The following is a 20,187-nucleotide window of genomic DNA, read 5'->3' as shown; positions in this document are numbered from 1 at the left end:
CGAGTTTGTTCGTTATACCAAGGAGCTTTTTTCCTTCGCTTCATCGTCTTCTTTTTGAGAGGAGCGACAGAGTCCAAGGTCGTCCGTAGGCAAGTCGCAGCACCGTCCACAAATGCATCAACCCGAGAGGGACTGAGGTTAACATAGAGGTCCTCTGTTATTCTAAGGCACGACATAGAGTCAAATGCTGTTGTAATATCTTCCTTTAATTTTTAAATTTAGCTATAGCACTGTCAGATAGGCATCTAGTGTAGAATCCATTATCTAGTTTAGTATGGTCAGGTAGCAAGAATTCAAAAGTAATTAAAAAATGATCTGATAATACCAAATTCTGCGGAAATATTCTTAAGTCCTCAATTTCAATACCATATGCCAGCACAAGGTCGAGGGTGTGGTTAAAACAGTGCGTCGCCTTGTGCACAGTCTGACTGAAACCGATTGAATCCAGTAATGTGTTGAAAGCAGTAGTAAGGCTATTGCTGTCAACGTCCACATGGATATTAAAATCACCTACAATAAGTACTTTGTCTGATTTAAGGACTACACATGATAAAAACTCTGAGAATTCAGATAAAAATTCAGAATACGGACCTGGAGCTCGGTAGACAACAACAAATATAATTGGCTGTTCTGATTTCCGTGTTGGATGTTGAAGATTAAGAACAAGGCTTTCAAAAGAGTTATAATTCAGTTTGGGTTTAGGATTAATTAACAGGCTTGAATCAAATATGGCTGCAACTCCCCCTCCTCGGCCGGAGCCTCTAGGAATTTGAGTATTAATATGACTGGGAGGAGTCGCTTCATTTAGACTAACATATTCTTCATGGCCCAGCCATGTTTCAGTAAGAGAATAGATCAATTTGATTATCAGATATCAATTCATTTACTAGTACTGCTTTAGAAGACAGAGATCTGATATTTAGTAATCCACATCTAATTTTCGTCTCCTTTTCTATCATTGCAGTGGTAGTTTTAATTCCAATTAGGTTGTTAAGTATTGCCCCTCTATTCACCACTTTGTGTGGTCTGTTGTTGATTATAATTGGAATAGTACTAGTACTACATGTTACTGGAATAGTACTAGTACTACACGTTACTGGAATAACACTAGTACTACATGTTATCCTGCAGAAAACATTTTCAGATTCATCCACTTGTATAGTGCTATCAGGATCAATGCCTGGGGACATGAATCTGTGATATTTTCAACATAATGTCAATACTTGCCTTTCAGTGTGGTCGTTATGTTGTCAGATAGCATCCTGGCTCCGCGGTTTCTGGGTGGAGACCATCAAGCTTCAGCAGGTTGGGCATCTCCCAGAACAGGTTGAAGTTGTCGACATAGGGAATGCTCAGGGAAGTGCAGAGTGGTTCCAGCCAGGTGTGGAGCCAGAACAGTCTGGACCATCTCTCCGCACCCTTCCTGTATGTAGGTAGAGGCCCAGAGATGACAATCCGCTTACCTGTACCCATCAGGGTGGAGAAGGAGAGTGGTGAAGTCTTCCTGGTGTGCTATCGACCGTCTCGCTCTGATGTCGTTTGTGCCCCACATGCATGATGATGTAGATGGGGGAAGTTTGTGCTGTATGACGGATCTTGGCATCGGGAAGCTACATGCTTAGAGGGACCTTGGGGTACAGGTGAGAATGTGGAACCATGGATTCTGGACAGGATGGAATGGAAGCGTTTAATGGATCCCATGGATCAGGATGTGGAAGGAAAACGTATAGATTTATGCCCAACACTATGTAGACAATATAATATATTAACTGGCTTATTCAACACTATGTAGACATAATATAATAACTGTCTTATTCAATGCTATGTAGACATAATATATTAACTGGCTTATTCAACACTATGTAGACATAATATAATAACTGTCTTATTCAACGCTATGTAGACATTTTAATATAGTAACTGTATTATTCAACACTATGTAGACATTATAATATATAACTGTCTTATTCAACACTATGTAGACATTATAATATAATAACTCTTATTCAACACTATGTAGACATTGTAATATAATTGTCTTATTCAACACTGTAGACATTATAATATAATAACTGTCTTATTCAACACTATGTAGACATTGTAATATAATTGTCTTATTCAACACTGTAGACATTATAATATAATAACTGTCTTATTCAACACTATGTAGACATTATAATATAACTGTCTTATTCAACACTATGTAGACATAATATAGTAACTATTATTCAACACTATGTAGACATTATAATATAGTAACTGTCTTATTCAACACTATGTAGACATTTTAATATAGTAACTGTCTTATTCAACACTATGTAGACATTTTAATATAGTAACTGTCTTATTCAACACTATGTAGACATTATAATATAATAACTCTTATTCAACACTATGTAGACATTATAATATATTAACTGGCTTATTCAACACTATGTAGACATAATATAATAACTGTCTTATTCAATGCTATGTAGACATAATATATTAACTGGCTTATTCAACACTATGTAGACATAATATAATAACTGTCTTATTCAACGCTATGTAGACATTTTAATATAGTAACTGTCTTATTCAACACTATGTAGACATTATAATATAATAACTCTTATTCAACACTATGTAGACATTATAATATAATAACGGTCTTATTCAACACTATGTAGACATTATAATATAATAACTGTCTTATTCAACACTATGTAGACATTCTAATACAATAACTGTCTTATTCAACACTATGTAGACATTATAATATAATAACTGTCTTATTCAACACTATGTAGACATTATAATATAATAACTGTCTTATTCAACACTATGTAGACATTAATATAGCAACTATTATTCAACACTATGTAGACATTATAATAACTGTCTTATTCAACACTATGTAGACATTATAATAACTGTCTTATTCAACACTATGTAGACATTATGATATATTAACTGTCTTATTCAACACTATGTAGACATTGTAAATCACTATGTAGACATAATATATTAACTGTCTTATCCAACACTATGTAGACATTATAATAGAATAACTGTCTCATTCAACACTATGTAGACAATATAAATCACTATGTAGACATTATAATTAACTTCATCTTTATTAAAACTTTAGCAGATGCTAAAAAGGTTTGAATCTATCCTGTCAGATAGTTCTCATCCCTTACGGGCTGAATTTCAGATGTTGCCATCCGGATCACGCTTTATACTTCCAAAACTCAGAACAAATAGATATAAACACTCCTTTGTACCTGCAGCCATTCTACTTTTTAATTCTATAAAGAACCATAGATAAATTCATTTATTATTTATGTTTTTAAATTTGCCTGAAAGGTAGGCAATCTCTGTATTGTGTGTGATTTTATTATACTACCTGCTACATAACAAATTGCCCCCACTGGGGGACAAATAAAGTAACTTGACTTGACATTATATGTAGACGTTATAATTACTGACTATCTTTGGGAGGATAAACATGTGAACTGTCGATACGTTCTGGTCTTGGTGATATCTTGGTCTTGGTTTTGGGGATTCTGGTCTTTGTAATATCTTGGTCTTGGTTTAGGGGTTCTGGACTACACTGAACAAGATGAATCCCTGTCCGGTTCATTGTGTCTTTTTGTCTCCAGGTGATCTGCCGCTTGTTGTCCCTCCCTCAAGCTTTCTGGAGACGCGTCCTCTCCGTCCACACAGACCACATCTCGTCCTCCAACACGGCGCCATGCAGCAGCCAGGACCAGGGATGCGGTGGGTCAGGGTTTATTATCCATACATATTAACTGTTAGGAACAGGACGCATTAGGGACCATTAGGGAACATTAGGGTTTAATATCCATACATATTATCTGTTAGGAACAGCACGCATTAGGGACCATTAGGGAACATTAGGGTTTAATATCCATACATATTATCTGTTAGGAACAGCACGCATTAGGGACCATTAGGGAACATTAGGGTTTAATATCCATACATATTATCTGTTGGGAACAGGACGCATTAGGGACCATTAGGGACCATTAGGGTTTAACATCATATATATTATCGGTTAGTAACAGGACGTGGTGGGTTTGGTAACGATGAAACTGAGTTTTCCCCTGGGTCTGATCAGCTGCAGTCGGTTTTCTCGGTAGTCAAAGCATCCTGCAAAAAGTTACTGTAAAAAAGTAACTGCCAAAGCTTCCCCACGCCACTTTTAGAGTTACTTACACATCATTACTTAGACTTTAGACATACACACATCTAGGTTGTGATGATGTTCATCTTCTGCTTTTCACTTTAATGATCCAATCCAGCAAGTTTTCTCCCTGGGTTAATGGCGTGTTCATCAGGGCTGTAAGCAAACATCGATCTACGATGCTACCATCCAGTTTCATCGATAAAAAGTGAAAGCATCCAGACACGTCGTCTGTAAGGAAGAGGGACGCGGTGGATTCTGGTTTTCTCCCGTCTGATGCTTTCAAGAGTTTGTATTTCACTTTAATGTAGAGCTGCTCGGTTATGGAGAAAATTATCATCATGATAGTTTACGTCAGTGTTGAAATAAGGATTATTGAACAGGATTCCTCGTTGACTTTAGAATCTGGTGGCCACACCAGATACTGACTGTAACTTTTGATTTTGACCATCCTTTGTTCAGGGATGCATTTTTACATTTCTGTTAGTCACATGTCTGTGAAACATTGTTTAGTTCTTAGTAGTTAAATTTTTTAATGTTGGCTGAAAATAAAAGCAGTTGAAAGTGAGAGGACGTTTCTTTTTTTGCTGAGTATATATTTACCGTCAGACTTTTCATTCAGAACCCAAGACAAAATAAGACTTTACTTTAAACGTAATGTGCAGAATAACAGTTGTTCTCGACTGCTCTGTTTTTGTGATCGTTGGGAGCCAAAATCTAAATTGCCCATTGATGGAGAAACACTGTAGCAGACAGTTCGTTTTCTTGAAGTTTGAAGTCAGCGTTGTAAAGCAGCCAGCTGTGATTCCTGATGAAGTCTTAGTGTTGTACAGCAGCCAGCTGTGATTCCTGATGAAGAGTTAGTGTGTTCCTCCCCAGGCCGGTTGTTCAAGCCGCTGACCTCTCCCGAGATAAACAGCTACAACAAAACTCACGTCAGAGGATCGGTGAGACCCATCCGAAACCATAGCAACGCTTTCACCGCCAGCACGTAAGACCAGACCCCGCCCGTTCAGCTCTGTGTCGCTAATAATGTCTCCAGCTAATTAAACCAACAGAAATGATAGTTTAATGTCTTGTCGTGTTTCTGTCTCCAGAGCACGAACAGAACCAGGCAGAAAGTTCTTCACCTCGCCCAGCTGATCCTCCCTGTTTGCAGGCTGGAGCCATTCCTTATTTAGTGTGTGTGTGTGTGTGTGTGTGTGTGTGTGTGTGTGTGTGTGTGTGTGTGTGTGTCTGTGTGTGTGTGTGTGTGTGTGCACCAGAGTGTATCTTTGTCTACCTGTGTTTGTGTACTTGAGTGTACGTGTGTATCTTTGTGTACGTGTGTGTGTGTGTGTGTCTTTGTGTACCTGAGTGTATCTTTGTGTACCTGTGTGTATCTTTGTTTACTTATCTTTGTAAAACATGTAGCCGTCAGTCTTTCTGTGAATCAGTCCTGCTGTCTGATTGGTTCTCACACTGACCGTGTCACATGGGATCTAAATCTACTTCAGTCCTGCTGTCTGATTGGTTCTCACGCTGACCGTGTCACATGGGATCTAAATTTACTTTTTAATATTTAGTAATAAAACATCCCAACAGCTGATCCTTTTGTTTGAATAAAGTTTATTTTAATGTTAAAATAAAACAAAGATGAAGCTGCTAAAACATGTTTCTCTTTAACTTCTTAATCTTGTAAAGATGTTTAAATAAAAGTCAACGCTTGAATATATCTGAAACCTCAGTGATTGGTCGATCTGTAACGCTGTATCACTTCCTGTCGTTCTGCTCGGTGAGGAGAGTCTTTGTTTCGTTCTGCCACTCCAGCACGGCATCCAGAGGACGATGGCCGTCCTGAGAGACAGACAGGCAGACAGGTTAGAGAGACAGACAGGTTAGAGAGACAGACAGGCTAGAGAGACAGACAGACAGGTTAGAGAGACAGGCAGGCAGACAGACAGGTTAGAGAGACAGGCAGACATACAGGTTAGAGAGACAGACCGGTTAGAGAGACAGACAGACGGTAAAGGAATAGGTTTGCACTAATAAAAGCTTTAAATCAGCCAAGTAAACTTAGTCATTAGTCAGAATTTGGGGTTACACTTTATTTAAAGAGTGTACATAAGACTGACATGAAGACATGTTGAGTCATGTGACATGAGACATCTGGCATTATTATGATGGAGTCATGTCTTATGTTCACCCCTTTAAATAAAGTGGTACCGAATATTGTCTTCTTCAGAATAAGGACAAAAACCGGAACATCATCTGCATATAAAGGTAGTCGGTATCTGAGCAGACGAGCTGAGTCTCCTCTGTCCAACAGAGACGGAGAGCTTTCATACCTCCATCATGTGTTCATACCTTCATCATGTGTTCATACCTCCATCATGTGTTTCATACCTCCATCATGTGTTCATACCTTCATCATGTGTTCATACCTCCATCATGTGTTTCATAGCTCCATGTGTTCATACCTCCATCATGTGTTCATACCTCCATAATGTGTTCATACCTCCATGTGTTTCATACCTCCATCATGTGTTCATGTGGTGATTCAGTTTGCTCTGACTCTAAAGACACCAGCCAGACGGCCGACCGTCGACAGAACAGCCAGTGGAGATGATGAGTCTCGTCCCGGGGTCCAAAAAACTGCCTCGGGACACACTGAGGCAACACCGACTTTAGAAAAGTAATACGTCTCCATAGCAGCAGGCGGCGCTACTCTGTATTGTTGCCCAAGAAATGAAAACTGGCAGCTGATTGGACGAACGCGTCAAATGGGTTTGTTTTCTCCGGAAATTCAAAGCCCGACTGTCATGGCGTCTCGTTCAGAATACAATCTCATATTGGACTAAAATAGTTCAAAAAGACATGTTTCTGAAAACATTTGAAGAGAGAAATAGGCCAATACCTGGTTGGTGATGTGTGTGTGTGTGTGAGCTGTACCTGGTTGGTGGTGTGTGTGTGTGAGCTGTACCTGGTTGGTGGTGTGTGTGTGTGCTGTACCTGGTTGGTGATGTGTGTGTGTGTGTGTGTGTGTGTGTGTCAGCTGTACCTGGTTGGTGATGTGTGTGTCGGCTCCGTGCAGCAACAACAGCTGGAGGATTTTAAATCTGTTAAGTCGAACAGCGTCGTGAAGCGGAGTGTCTCCCTCCTGAAACACAACGCACCAATGTTATTACTCTGGTTTAAACTCTCCGTACATACTTCATAAAAGATTTACTGTGTGTGTGTGTGTGTGTGTGTGTCTCTCTCTCTCTGTCTGTGTGTGTGTGTGTGTGTCTCTCTCTCTGTGTCTCTGTGTGTGTGCGTGTGTGTGTCAGAGTGTGTGTGTGTGTGTGTGTGTGTGTGTGTGTGTGTGTGTAGCCTACCCTGTCCTGTGTGTTGACTTCAGCTCTGCAGTGAATCAGGTGTTCAACACAGTCGTAGTGTCCAGTCCTCACAGAGACATGAAGAGGAGTGCTGTCTAGCTAAAGCAGACACACACACACACAGAAATGGAAGCAAATTACTTTGAAAACCATTTTTCTGAGTCTTTTATTCTAAGTTCAAGTTTGGGAAAAAATCATTGGAAAATCAAATTCGGATAAAAAAAAATTCAACATGAGCCACTTCCACGGGACAGGAGAGGCAGCCCAGCTGACTCCCGGCCAATCAGAGCACAGTCTGTCAGTCATGTGATCCTTGAAAGCCGCTGACCCTAACCACTGCAGGGAGAATGACGGTAAGTCGTCCCGTTTTGAAGACGGAACCGTGTTTGTGTTTGTGTTGTGTCCTTCAGATCAGAGATTCAGATTATTTTCTATTACAGGAATCTCATGCTTATTGCATTCAGCCCGGTCATATAGTATTATTAGGTTATTAGTATTATTATGTAGTATTACCTTGTCTGTTGCAGATACGTCTGCTCCGTGGTCCAGCAGCAGTTTGAGAACAGACAGATGTCCTCCTCGACACGCAGCGTGGACACAAGTGGACAAAAGCTGGACAGAACAGAGACACCAGAACCCAAACTGGAGTCAGACTTGAACAAACACTAGTAAGTAAAACCCTCAAAGAAAGCATTGAATTCAGTGAAAAAAGATTTTTAAATGCGGCGAAAGTGTCAGAAAAACCTCCTAAATCGTATTAAATAAAACAGCAAAAGTGTCAAAAAAGAATCAGCATAAAGCTGTGAAAGCACACTGCAGTGAAGGAACCTTGTCTCTGCTGTGGACGTCGGCGCCAGCTTCCATCAGTTTGGTGACGACGTCGGTGTGACCGCGAGAACTCGCTCTGTGCAGACCGGTTCGCTCAAACTGCACACAGAGAAATCACACACAGATCAGTTTCTATAAATATCTACTCATACAGTTCATTTAGATTCTCTAGATGAGAAAAAAATCAAAATGCTTGAACATGAACAGTTGTTTCTTCTCCAGGTGTCTCTGTAAGAAACAGAGCTAAGACTTGCCCAACATGTTCAAAATGCACAGATGTTCACAAGTCACTTTTTGGAAGTCCAAGTCGTGTCTCAAGTCTCTGGCCATCTGATATGGATACAACTATAAAGATACAATTTGCCTGTTCCCAGCATTAGCACAGCACTTTGCAATGGTTAGCTTGTTACCTGTGACGATGTATGCTAAATATAACGTCTCTTTCACATTAGCGTGTGTGTGAGTGACCTATCTGGGTGTGTTTGGAGATGCCTGATGAAGGTCCACGTTGTTGATCCTGCATCATTTATCTTGGTGCCACACACCTTGCATGTAGCTGTTAGCTTACTGCCACTGTTTACCAAGTTATCAAAAGCAAAATTAATGACAAAAGGCACAACTCCAGGAGGACTTAGTGTCGCCATCAGCAATGTATTTTTTTTATATGTGAGTGCGCGCACATGCATAACTCGTACGTTACGTTGCACATTATGGCAAAGGGCAGGGGACATACAGCTCGTCATACGTTTCCCCAACGTATATGTGCCAATCAAAGAAAATAGAAATACGTGAATGAATTTAGATTTAAAAAGCAATAATTGCATGAAAACAGGTTGTTGACGAAGCTTGAGTCCGAGTCAAGTCTGAAGTCTTTTGGGTCGAGTCACAAGTCCAGTCTGAAGTCCGCTGTTTGTGTGACTTGAGTCCGAGTCTCAGACTCGAGACTCCATCTCTGTCAGAATTACATTACATTACATTACATTACATGTCATTTAGCTGACGCTTTTATCCAAAGCGACTTACAATTGCTATATACGTCAGAGGTCAAACGCCTCTGGAGCAACTAGGGGTTAAGTGTCTTGCTCAGGGACACATTGGTTGATGTATCGCAGTGGGAATCGAACCCGGATCTCCCACTCCAAAGACACGTGTCATATCCACTGCGCCATCACCACCCCAGAATGTTGTTGATGTTGCAGCAGATAGAATATTTATGGACCAGATGTTTCTGCTCTCAGTTGGGTGTGACTTTACTGCCGTCTGCTGTTCATCAGAAACACACCTGCATCTGTGAGAGCCAATAGGAACAGCCGAGCGTTTATGACTCACCACACCTGCATCTGTGAGAGCCAATAGGAACAGCCGAGCGTTGATGACTCACCGCACCTGCATCTGTGAGAGCCAATAGGAACAGCTGAGCGTTGATGACTCACCACACCTGCATGTCCATCCATCCATCTTCTTCCGCTTATCCGGTCGCGGGGGGAGCAGCTCCAGCAGGGGACCCCAAACTTCCCTTTCCCGAGCCACATTAACTAACTCTGACTGGGGGATACAAAGGTGTTCCCAGGCCAGGTTGGAGATATAATCCCTTCACCTAGTCCTGGGTCTTCCCCGAGGCCTCCTCCCAGCTGGACGTGCCTGGAACACCTCCCTAGGGAGGCGCCCAGGGGGCATCCTTACCAGATGCCCGAACCACCTCAACTGGCTCCTTTTGCGCCGGGAAAGCAGACAGCGCTCTACTCGGAGCTCCTCACGGATGACTGAGCTTCTCACCCTATCTCTAAGGGAGGAGCGCGCCAGCCACCCTCCTGAGGAAACCCATTTCGGCCGCTTGTACCCTGGATCTCGTTCTTTCGGTCGTGACCCAGCCTTCATGACCATAGGTGAGGGTAGGAACGAAAACTGACCGGTAGATCGAGAGCTTTGCCTTCTGGCTCAGCTCTCTTTTCGTCACAACGGTGCGATAGATTGAATGTAATACCGCACCCGCTGCGCCGATTCTCCGACCAATCTCCCGCTCCATTGTCCCCTCACTCGCGAACAAAACCCCAAGGTATTTGAACTCCTTCACTTGGGGTAAGGACTCATTCCCTACCTGGAGAAGGCATTCCATCGGTTTCCTGCTGAGAACCATGGCCTCAGATTTAGAGGTGCTGATCCTCATCCCAGCCGCTTCACACTCGGCTGCGAACCGATCCAGTGAGTGCTGAAGGTCACAGGCCGATGATGCCATCAGGACCACATCATCTGCAAAGAGCAGCAATGAGATCCCCAGCCCACCGAACTGCAACGCCTCCCCACCCCGACTACGCCTTGATATCCTGTCCATAAATATTACAAAAAGGATTGGTGACACAGCGCAGCCCTGGCGGAGGCCAACCCTCAGCTGAAACGAGTCCGACTTACTGCCGAGAACCCGGACACAGCTCTCACTTTGGTCGTACAGAGATTGGATGGCCCTGAGAAGAGACCCCCCTCACCCCATACTCCCGCAGCACCTCCCACAGTATCTCCCGGGGGACCCGGTCATACGCCTTCTCCAGATCCACAAAACACATGTAGACCGGTTGGGCATACTCCCAGGCTCCCTCCAGGATCCTTGCGAGAGTGAAGAGCTGGTCCGTTGTTCCACGACCAGGACGGAATCCGCATTGTTCCTCTTCAACCCGAGGTTCGACTATCGGCCGAACCCTCCTTTCCAGCACCTTGGAGGAGACTTTACCAGGGAGGCTGAGAAGTGTGATACCCCTGTAATTGACACACACCCTCTGGTCCCCCTTTTTAAAAAGGGGAACCACCACCCCAGTCTGCCACTCCTTTGGCACTGTCCCACTTTCCCACGCAATGTTGAAGAGACGTGTCAACCAGAACAGCCCCTCCACACCCAGAGCCTTGAGCATTTCTGGACGGATCTCATCAATCCCCGGGGCTTTGCCACTGTGGAGTTGTTTGACTACATCAGTGACTTCCGCCTGGGAAATTGACGACAATCCCCCATCATCCTCCAGCTCTGCCTCTAACATAAAGGGCGTATTAGTCGGATTCAGGAGTTCCTCAAAGTGCTCCTTCCACCGCCCTATTACTTCCTCAGTTGAGGTCAACAGTGTCCCCTCCTTACTGTACAAAGCTTGGATGGTTCCCCGCTTCCCCCTCCTGAGGTGGCGAACAGTTTTCCAGAAGCACTTTGGTGCCGACCGAAAGTCCTTCTCCATGTCTTCTCCAAACTTCTCCCACACCCGCTGCTTTGCCTCTTTCACGGCAGAGGCTGCAGCCCTTCGGTACCCTGCAACTGCCTCCGGATTCCTCTGGGATAACATATCCCGGAAAGGCTTCTTCAGTCGGGTGGCTTCCCTGACCACCGGTGTCCACCATGATGTTCGTGGGTTACCGCCCCTTGAGGCACCTAAGACCCTAAGACCACAGCTCCTCGCCGCAGCTTCAGCAATGGAAACTTTGAACATTGTCCACTCGGGTTCAATGCCCCCAGCCTCCACAGGGATGCACGAAAAGCTCTGCCGGAAGTGTGAGTTGAAAGTCTGTCGGACAGGGGCCTCCTCCAGACGTTCCCAATTTACCCGCACTACCCGTTTGGGCTTACCAGGTCTGTCCAGAGTCTTCCCCCACCCGCTGACCCAACTCACCACCAGATGGTGATCGGTTGACAGCTCCGCCCCTCTCTTCACCCGAGTGTCCAAAACATATGGCCTCAGATCAGATAAAACGATTATAAAATCGATCATTGACCGTTGGCCTAGGGTGCTCTGGTACCAAGTACACTTATGAGCATCCCTATGTTCGAACATGGTGTTTGTTGCATGTGTGAGAGCCAATAGGAACAGCCGAGAGTTGATGACTCACCGCGTCGCAGACGTTGACGTCTCCGCCTGTCGACAGGAAGCGCTCGATCACCAGCAGCTGCTCCTGATCACAGGCCTGGAAGAAGTCCTGCTCATCTACATAGTAGGGCTGCAAGACAGACAGACACACTTTATATAGTACCTGTGTGTGTGTGTGTGTGTGTGTGTGTGTGTGTGTGTGTGTGTGTGTGTGTGTGTGTGTGTGTGTGTGTGCATGTGTGCATGTGTGTGTGTTTTACCACTCTCTGGACAGCAGGGGGGGCTGCAGCAGGTTTTTTCCTGACTTTCTGCTCTCTCTTGGTCTTCCTCAGCAGCAGCAGGTTCTGCAGGTCTGCAGGAGTCTCCAGTACCGGGCGGCCCGATTTATCCGTCTGAACCGGGACAGACAGACACACACACACACACACACACACACACACACACACACACCTCTAGTCTCAGTGATCTACATCTCTAGTCTCAGTGATCTATATCTCTAGTCTCAGTGATCTACATCTCTAGTCTCAGTGATATATATCTCTAGTCTCAGTGATCTATATTAGGGGTGGGATCGGGCCGAATTTTTCTGTCCGAGCCCGGCCCGTGTCCGACAGAACCGTGACCGAACCCGGCTCGAGCCCGACAGGCATCAAGAGATTTATGTTCCAGCCCGGCCCGGCCCGACAAAAAATCTTAAAATCTCATTTTTTTCTCATACTAATGACACATGTAGGCTACGTTTGTTTGTGTGGAAAGCTTTTATTAAGCAGCTGTAAGGCACTCAGAAATGTCAAAAGATGAGGTCATCAGCACAGTGATCGCGCACACGGGGCAACAAGTGCACGTTAACACAGGCGCACACAAGAGGCCCGATCATATAATTGAAATAAAATTAACATATTCCTAGACAACTATGTGGAAATACTTCCACACAGTAGACTTGACTTCATTTTCGGTGGTTTTAAAATCTACTGAGGCCAACTTCTTTTTAACATCTTCCATCGTTGCGCTCTGAGCGCTCAATGCGCTGCGGCGTGCAGTCTGCCTGATATGCACTTGTTTCGTTGTCAATTAAAGCTATAAACACATTTCCACAATTCTGCACACAGGAAGACGGATATTAGGTTAATATTTTACATTTATTTTAATCACAAAAACGAACCTTACATCAAGTGAAACAGGCCCATTACATAATAAGTTTTAAATTTTAAATGTCCAATGCCTTAGGCTACCGCGCTGATGTGACCGTCCGAGTAGTGATCTTTATCTATAGTCTCAGTGATCTTTATCTCTAGTCTCGGTGATCTATATCTCTAGTCTCAGTGATCTACATCTCTAGCCTCAGTGATCTATATCTCTAGTCTCAGTGATCTATATCTCTAGTCTCAGTGATCTCCATCTCTAGTCTCAGTGATCTACATCTCTAGTCTCAGTGATCTATATCTCTAGTCTCAGTGATCTACACCTCTAGTCTCAGTGATCTATATCTCTAGTCTCAGTGATCTACACCTCTAGTCTCAGTGATCTATATCTCTAGTCAGTGATCTCCATCTCTAGTCTCAGTGATCTTTATCTCTAGTCTCGGTGATCTTTATCTATAGTCTCAGTGATCTACACCTCTAGTCTCAGTGATCTGTATCTCTAGTCTCAGTGATCTAAATATCTAGTCTCAGTGATCTACACCTCTAGTCTCAGTGATCTATATCTAGTCTCAGTGATCTCCATCTCTAGCTATCATCTCGTCGTCTATTCGTCTCAGTATTACATTCCTCAGTGCTCAGTGATCTACACCTCTAGTCTCAGTGATCTATATCTCTAGTCTGTGATCTACATCTCTAGTCTCAGTGATCTACATCTCTAGTCTCAGTGATCTCTAGTCTCAGTGATCTGCACCTCTAGTCTCAGTGATCTACATCTCTAGTCTTAGTGATCTCTAGTCTCAGTGATCTACACCTCTAGTCTCAGTGTTCTATATCTCTAGTCTCAGTGATCTACATCTCTAGTCTCAGTGATCTACACCTCTAGTCTCAGTGATCTCCATCTCTAGTCTCAGTGATCTTTATCTCTAGTCTCAGTGATCTATACCTCTAGTCTCAGTGATCTCTAGTCTCAGTGATCTATATCTCTAGTCTCAGTGATCTCCATCTCTAGTCTCAGTGATCTATAGCTCTAGTCTTAGTGATGTACACCTCTAGTCTCAGTGATCTACACCTCTAGTCTCAGTGATCTATATCTCTAGTCTCAGTGATCTCCATCTCTAGTCTCAGTGATCTAAACCTCTAGTCTCAGTGATCTATATCTCTAGTCTCAGTGATCTCCATCTCTAGTCTCAGTGATCTATATCTCTAGTCTCAGTGATCTATATCACTAGTCTCAGTGATCTACATCTCTAGTCTCAGTGGTCTACATCTCTAGTCTCAGTAATCTTTAGTCTCAGTGATCTAAACCTCTAGTCTCAGTGATCTACACCTCTAGACTCAGTGATCTACACCTCTAGTCTCAGTGATCTCTAGTCTCAGTGATCTATATCTCTAGTCTCAGTGATCTCCATCTCTAGTCTCAGTGATCTATAGCTCGAGTCTTAGTGATCTACACCTCTAGTCTCAGTGATATCTAGTCTCAGTGATCTACACCTCTAGTCTCAGTGATCTATATCTCTAGTCTCAGTGATCTCCATCTCTAGTCCCAGTGATCTATATCTCTAGTCTCAGTGATCTATATCACTAGTCTCAGTGATCTCCATCTCTAGTTTCAGTGATCTACACCTCTAGTCTCAGTGATCTATATCTCTAGTCTCAGTGATCTACATCTCTTGTCTCAGAGATCTACATCTCTAGTCTCAGTAATCTCTAGTCTCAGTGATCTAAACCTCTAGTCTCAGTGATCTACACCTCTAGACTCAGTGATCTACACCTCTAGTCTCAGTGACCTCTAGTCTCAGTGATCTGCACCTCTAGTCTCAGTGATCTATATCTCTAGTCTCAGTGATCTACATCTCTAGTCTCAGTGATCTACACCTCTAGTCTCAGTGATCTATATCTCTAGTCTCAGTGATCTACATCTCTAGTCTCAGTGATCTACACCTCTAGTCTCAGTGATCTACACCTCTAGTCTCAGTGATCTAAACCTCTAGTCTCAGTGATCTACACCTCAGTGATCTACACCTCTAGTCTCAGTGACCTCTAGTCTCAGTGATCTGCACCTCTAGTCTCAGTGTTCTATATCTCTAGTCTCAGTGATCTACATCTCTAGTCTCAGTGATCTACACCTCTAGTCTCAGTGATCTACACCTCTAGTCTCAGTGATCTATATCTCTAGTCTCAGTGATCTCCATCTCTAGTCCCAGTGATCTATATCTCTAGTCTCAGTGATCTCCATCTCTAGTCTCAGTGATCTTTATCTCTAGTCTCAGTGATCTATACCTCTAGTCTCAGTGATCTCTAGTCTCAGTGATCTATATCTCTAGTCTCAGTGATCTCCATCTCTAGTCTCAGTGATCTATAGCTCTAGTCTTAGTGATGTACACCTCTAGTCTCAGTGATCTCTAGTCTCAGTGATCTACACCTCTAGTCTCAGTGATCTATATCTCTAGTCTCAGTGATCTCCATCTCTAGTCTCTGTGATCTACACCTCTAGTCTCAGTGATCTATATCTCTAGTCTCAGTGATCTCCATCTCTAGTCTCAGTGATCTATATCTCTAGTCTCAGTGATCTATATCACTAGTCTCAGTGATCTCCATCTCTAGTCTCAGTGATATATATATCTCTAGTCTCAGTGATCTCCATCTCTAGTCTCAGTGATCTACACCTCTAGTCTCAGTGATCTATATCTCTAGTCTCAGTGATCTACATCTCTTGTCTCAGAGATCTACATCTCTAGTCTCAGTGATCTACACCTCTAGACTCAGTGATCTACACCTCTAGTCTCAGTGACCTCTAGTCTCAGTGATCTGCACCTCTAGTCTCAGTGATCTACACCTCTAGTCTCAGTGATCTACACCTCTAGTCTCAGTGATTTACATCTCTAGTCTCAGTGATCTACATCTCTAGTCTCAGTGGACTACACCTCTCGTCACGTCGCTGGCCAGATAGCTTAGCATAATGTAACGTTATCTTTCCTGCTGTGTTTTATTTTGAACTGACAGACATCACATATGGCTCACTGATCAACAAAGGTTAGATCTCCGTCTGCTGACAGCAGCTGGTTTCAGCGGCAGTAAAACCTCTATCTCCTATGAATCAATCTCCTTCAGTTGGACACTAGTGTCAGCCAATCAAATGACTGTTTTCCTCTGACCTTGAGGCTGATTGGACGATCCGAGTCCTGCTTCTCCTGGGAGACAGTCGACTCGTAGCCTCTGTCCTCCCCCTGCTGGACACACAGTGGATAAATATATTCATATCACGCGGCCTTGTCCAATACTTGATTCTGATTGGTCACAGCGTTGGCGCTCTGTTTTTTTCTGCAAAACAGATTAAATATTTAAACGTTGCACACATCACGTCAGGCTGGTCCTGTTATTAGAATCATAGATTACGATGAACCAACTCCTCTCTACACATTCGGTTTGCTGTCTCTTAAACTCTGTGATGGTTCGGAGTAGTTTCACCCTAGGGTCTTTTGCACCATGACCTTGAGCCAAACACCCCCCCAGAAGCTTTTTTCACCTGGGTCAAACATTGGGAGATTTAGCGTAGCGTAGCGTTATCAGCTGAATAGGTTAGCGCAGGGGCTAATGGATCCAGTGATGTATCTCGTAAATGACCCCACTAATAATGCCCGAAATGATGCCAAACTTCTACACTAGTACAAATAGGTTATGTACTCATAAAACGATGGATTGGAAAGTTTGTAAGTACACCAGAAGTTTATGAACACTTGCCTGCTCTCTTCTGCTAGCTGCTGCTGCTGCTGCTGCTACCTGCTTAGAGATCGAGGAGTTGTCAGTGTTACTACTATAAAGTAAGATGCAACAAAAAAAAAATATTTATTAATTTAATGATTAAATAAGGTAATGTCTCCAAACTTACCTCAGTTATAACTTGTCTCCTGCTAGTTATACTACAGCACTTACATTAAAAAATATTTTTGTTGCATCTCTTTTCGGTGTTGTAATTTCCAATCCATCGTTTTATGAGAGCATAACCTATTTGTACTACTTGTAGATGTTTGGTATCATTTAGGGCATTATTAGTGGGGTAACTTACAAGATACAAACGTGGGTCCATTAGCCCCTGCGCTAAGCTATTCAGGTGATAACGCTACTCTACGCTAACTCTCCCAATGTTCGACCCAGGTGAAAAAAGCTTCTGGGGGGGTGTTTGGCTCGAGGTCATGGTGCAAAGGACCCTAGGGTGAAATTACTCCGAACCATCACTTTAAAGTCTCAAAGAAGAAACTGACTGACCAGAAATAACGATAACGAGATAAGACCTCGGACCTCCTGCTGCGCTCGTATAAAACTTTATTAGCAGCAGCCTCAGTTTACAGGTGTGTGTGTCTGAGTGTTTGTTTGTGTGTGTGTGTGTGTGTGTGTGTGTGTGTGCGCGCGTGTGTGTGTTTGTGTGTCTGTTGAACATGACCTTCTCTGGTGTCATTTTATTGGCTAAACACTTCCAAGAAGAGGCGGGGTCAGAGGTCAGCCAGGGTCTCTGACAGCCAACACTAGTTCAGACACAGTTTTTGATGAAATTCAGACAAAATTAGTTTAAAATTACCTTCTGTTTGAGAGGCTGGACTCTGACTTCAGAAAACAATATCTATATATATCTCGCTTTATTAACTTTATAGCACTAGTTTGGATCAACAGACCGAATAAAACCACAAACTACTGTAGAATAAGTGTGTTTTGAACGACATCTTCATCCAAATAAACCACAGTAACTCAGTTTAGCATCAGTTTTAATACAAAATGACTTACAATAGGCTAAAACTCTTCTACAAAATTCATCTTTGGATCAATTAAAGAACATTTCCAGGATAAAGTTTCCTCTATCTGTGTGTTTTTCTATTCTCAAACTCTGTTCTCTTCAGGAAACGATGACCTGGTAGCTGCATGCTGAACATGTCAAGCTCTGAAGAAGATGTGGACGGAGAAACCGGTCAGGTCTGATGGGTTCTTTCAGGGGATGATTGTTAAAATTTATATAGAATATGTTTTAGGTCATTTGTTACATTTTCTTTATTGTATTTAATTACTTTATAAGTAAGAGAATTAAATGAAGTTGTTGAGACAACACAAACAAACTGTCCTCTGACAGACAGAGGAGACAGGTGGACCGGAGCCAATCGTTTACTACTGATGATGTCACTTTATTATCCTCCAATCACATGGCAGAGATCAGAGGTCAGGTAGTAAACACAGACACACACACACACACACACACACACACACACACACACACACAAACACAGCCACACACACACACACACACACACACACACACACACACACACACACACAGAGACACACACTTGCAAACTTCCACAGTTGAACTAAAGAAAGTGTAAAATCATATCAATCATTTAGACTCTTGGCTGAAGTTCAATGAAATCTTAACTTTATTTATAAAGCTTTATTGGTAAAGCTTTATTGATAAAGCTTTCATGAACAGAAACAGAATTAAAACACTAAAAAAACAACACTACAAATTACAAGAATTATTTTTTTTTTAATTTTCAAATAAACCCAAAGATTAGAGAAGCTCCAGCTGTCTAGTTGTTACTGAATTTAAATAAGAAGAGAAAAGTTTCCTTCTTACCATCCTCATCTTCTCCTCCTCTTCCTCCTCTTCCTCCCAGCTGATACCATCACATCTGAACATTTAAAGACACAAACTAATCCTGAATAGTTATAATAATAATTAACGTTAACACTAACCCAGAGTTCCCAGCGGTTCAGAAGTGATCAGTTAGGTCTGTGAATGTTTCTGTCGGTCTCAGAAAGATTTCAACATTTAAAACACATCTCTAAAATATACAGTCAGTCTGTCTGTCTGTCTGTCTGTCTGTCTCTCCAGTCTGTCTGTCTGTCTCAATCAGATGCACATCAAGTATTTCTCTGGAGTTATGGGAGTAGAAAAGTATGTGTAATGTCCTTCAGTTTGAGCGTGAATGTTCTTTCTTTCTTTAAATGTGGTTAAGAGTCCCTGCTAACCCTAACCTAACATAAAGCCAACTTCAGCACCAATAATCAATAATCAGTCCTCCATGTTTCAGCTCACCTCGTCAGCTCCATGTCAGTTCTCTGCAGCAGAAACACCCAGAGATGGTTCACCTCCATCACAGCATCTTAATATAGACACACACACACACACACACTCACAGACACACACACACACACACACACACACACACACACACACACACACACACACACACACGCACACACACACACAAACACAAACACACACACACACAGAGACACACACACACACACACAGACACAGACACACAACACACACACACAAGACATACACACACACACAGACACATGGACACAGACATATACACACACACACACACACACACACACACACACACACACACACACACACACACACACACACACACACACACACACACACACACTCACACTGTTGACCTTTGACCTGCAGGCGACAGGAGTCTGATCCTTCAGTAACCAGAGAGAAAGGAGAAGTACTTAGTTGTACTCTAGTTTTATTGGTACTAAACGACAAGTATCTGCGGACGCAGAATTCTCGGCAGATTATAAACAAATTAAATGTACCGCAGTGTAGAAATACTCCCTTACAGGTATTGTAAAAGTACAGAGAGTATTAGCATCAAAATACAGAGATAGACCTTTTAGTTAAAGAGTAAGATCCTTTTTAGTTTAACATGAAACAGCCCCGAAATCAGCATCACCAAACTACACCAGACTCCATGTAAATAATCAGGACTTTTAGCGTGTATAGAGCCAGCATATTTCCACCAGACTCCATGTAAATAATC

The 20,187-nt window shown here is 42.8% G+C and overlaps 3 protein-coding genes across 8 annotated transcripts in view; 2 read left to right on the top strand and 1 right to left on the bottom strand.

The window, feature by feature from the left end:
- The window catches only part of si:ch1073-416j23.1 (rac GTPase-activating protein 1), a 39,920-nt gene extending 34,078 nt beyond the window's left edge, over positions 1-5,842 (top strand). For 3 of the 5 annotated variants that reach the window (XM_039788758.1, XM_039788753.1, XM_039788754.1), the window contains 3 exons: positions 3,645-3,762; positions 5,069-5,180; positions 5,287-5,842. In XM_039788758.1, coding sequence (XP_039644692.1) covers positions 3,645-3,762; positions 5,069-5,159 — 209 coding nt within the window. In that variant the 3' untranslated portion in view covers positions 5,160-5,180; positions 5,287-5,842. Of the gene's footprint in view, positions 1-3,644; positions 3,763-4,307; positions 4,574-5,068; positions 5,181-5,286 lie in introns of those variants that run through there. The other 2 variants (XM_039788756.1, XM_039788755.1) reach the window with 1 other exon arrangement.
- An 84-nt stretch (positions 5,843-5,926) lies between these two features.
- Positions 5,927-19,495, bottom strand: LOC120551573 (ankyrin repeat domain-containing protein 1-like). Its single transcript, XM_039789061.1, has 10 exons — positions 19,437-19,495; positions 18,975-19,029; positions 16,510-16,584; positions 12,473-12,604; positions 12,235-12,342; positions 8,374-8,472; positions 8,059-8,157; positions 7,546-7,644; positions 7,230-7,328; positions 5,927-6,025 (listed from the first exon to the last, which is right to left on the bottom strand). The coding sequence occupies exons 1-10, from the start codon at positions 19,493-19,495 to the stop codon at positions 5,942-5,944; spliced, it is 909 nt and encodes a 302-aa protein (XP_039644995.1). The 3' UTR covers positions 5,927-5,941.
- LOC120551357 (rho GTPase-activating protein SYDE1) overlaps positions 7,664-20,187 on the top strand; it is a 37,820-nt gene continuing 25,296 nt past the window's right edge. For both annotated transcript variants that reach the window (XM_039788752.1, XM_039788751.1), the window contains exons 1-3: positions 7,664-7,898; positions 8,073-8,213; positions 18,247-18,319. The gene's annotated coding sequence lies outside the window, so the exon portion shown is untranslated. The remainder of the gene's footprint in view (positions 7,899-8,072; positions 8,214-18,246; positions 18,320-20,187) is intronic.

The sequence above is a fragment of the Perca fluviatilis genome, chromosome 21 (genome assembly GCF_010015445.1).
Source record: "Perca fluviatilis chromosome 21, GENO_Pfluv_1.0, whole genome shotgun sequence".
In the NCBI taxonomy this organism is placed as follows: domain Eukaryota; kingdom Metazoa; phylum Chordata; class Actinopteri; order Perciformes; family Percidae; genus Perca; species Perca fluviatilis.
Note: the sequence above shows the minus strand (reverse complement) of the source record. Positions and strands in the feature narration are given on the sequence as shown.

Bases quoted from the DNA above. Each gene is read 5' to 3' on its own strand.
- LOC120551573 (XM_039789061.1), bottom strand. From the start codon at position 19,495: ATGGAGGTGAACCATCTCTGGGTGTTTCTGCTGCAGAGAACTGACATG. The intron at 8,473-12,234 runs GTGAGTCATCAA...CTCTGTGTGCAG, and splicing joins ACGTCAACGTCTGCGACGCG to TTTGAGCGAACCGGTCTGCA. The intron at 7,645-8,058 runs GTAATACTACAT...TGTCTGCTTTAG, and splicing joins ACGTATCTGCAACAGACAAG to CTAGACAGCACTCCTCTTCA.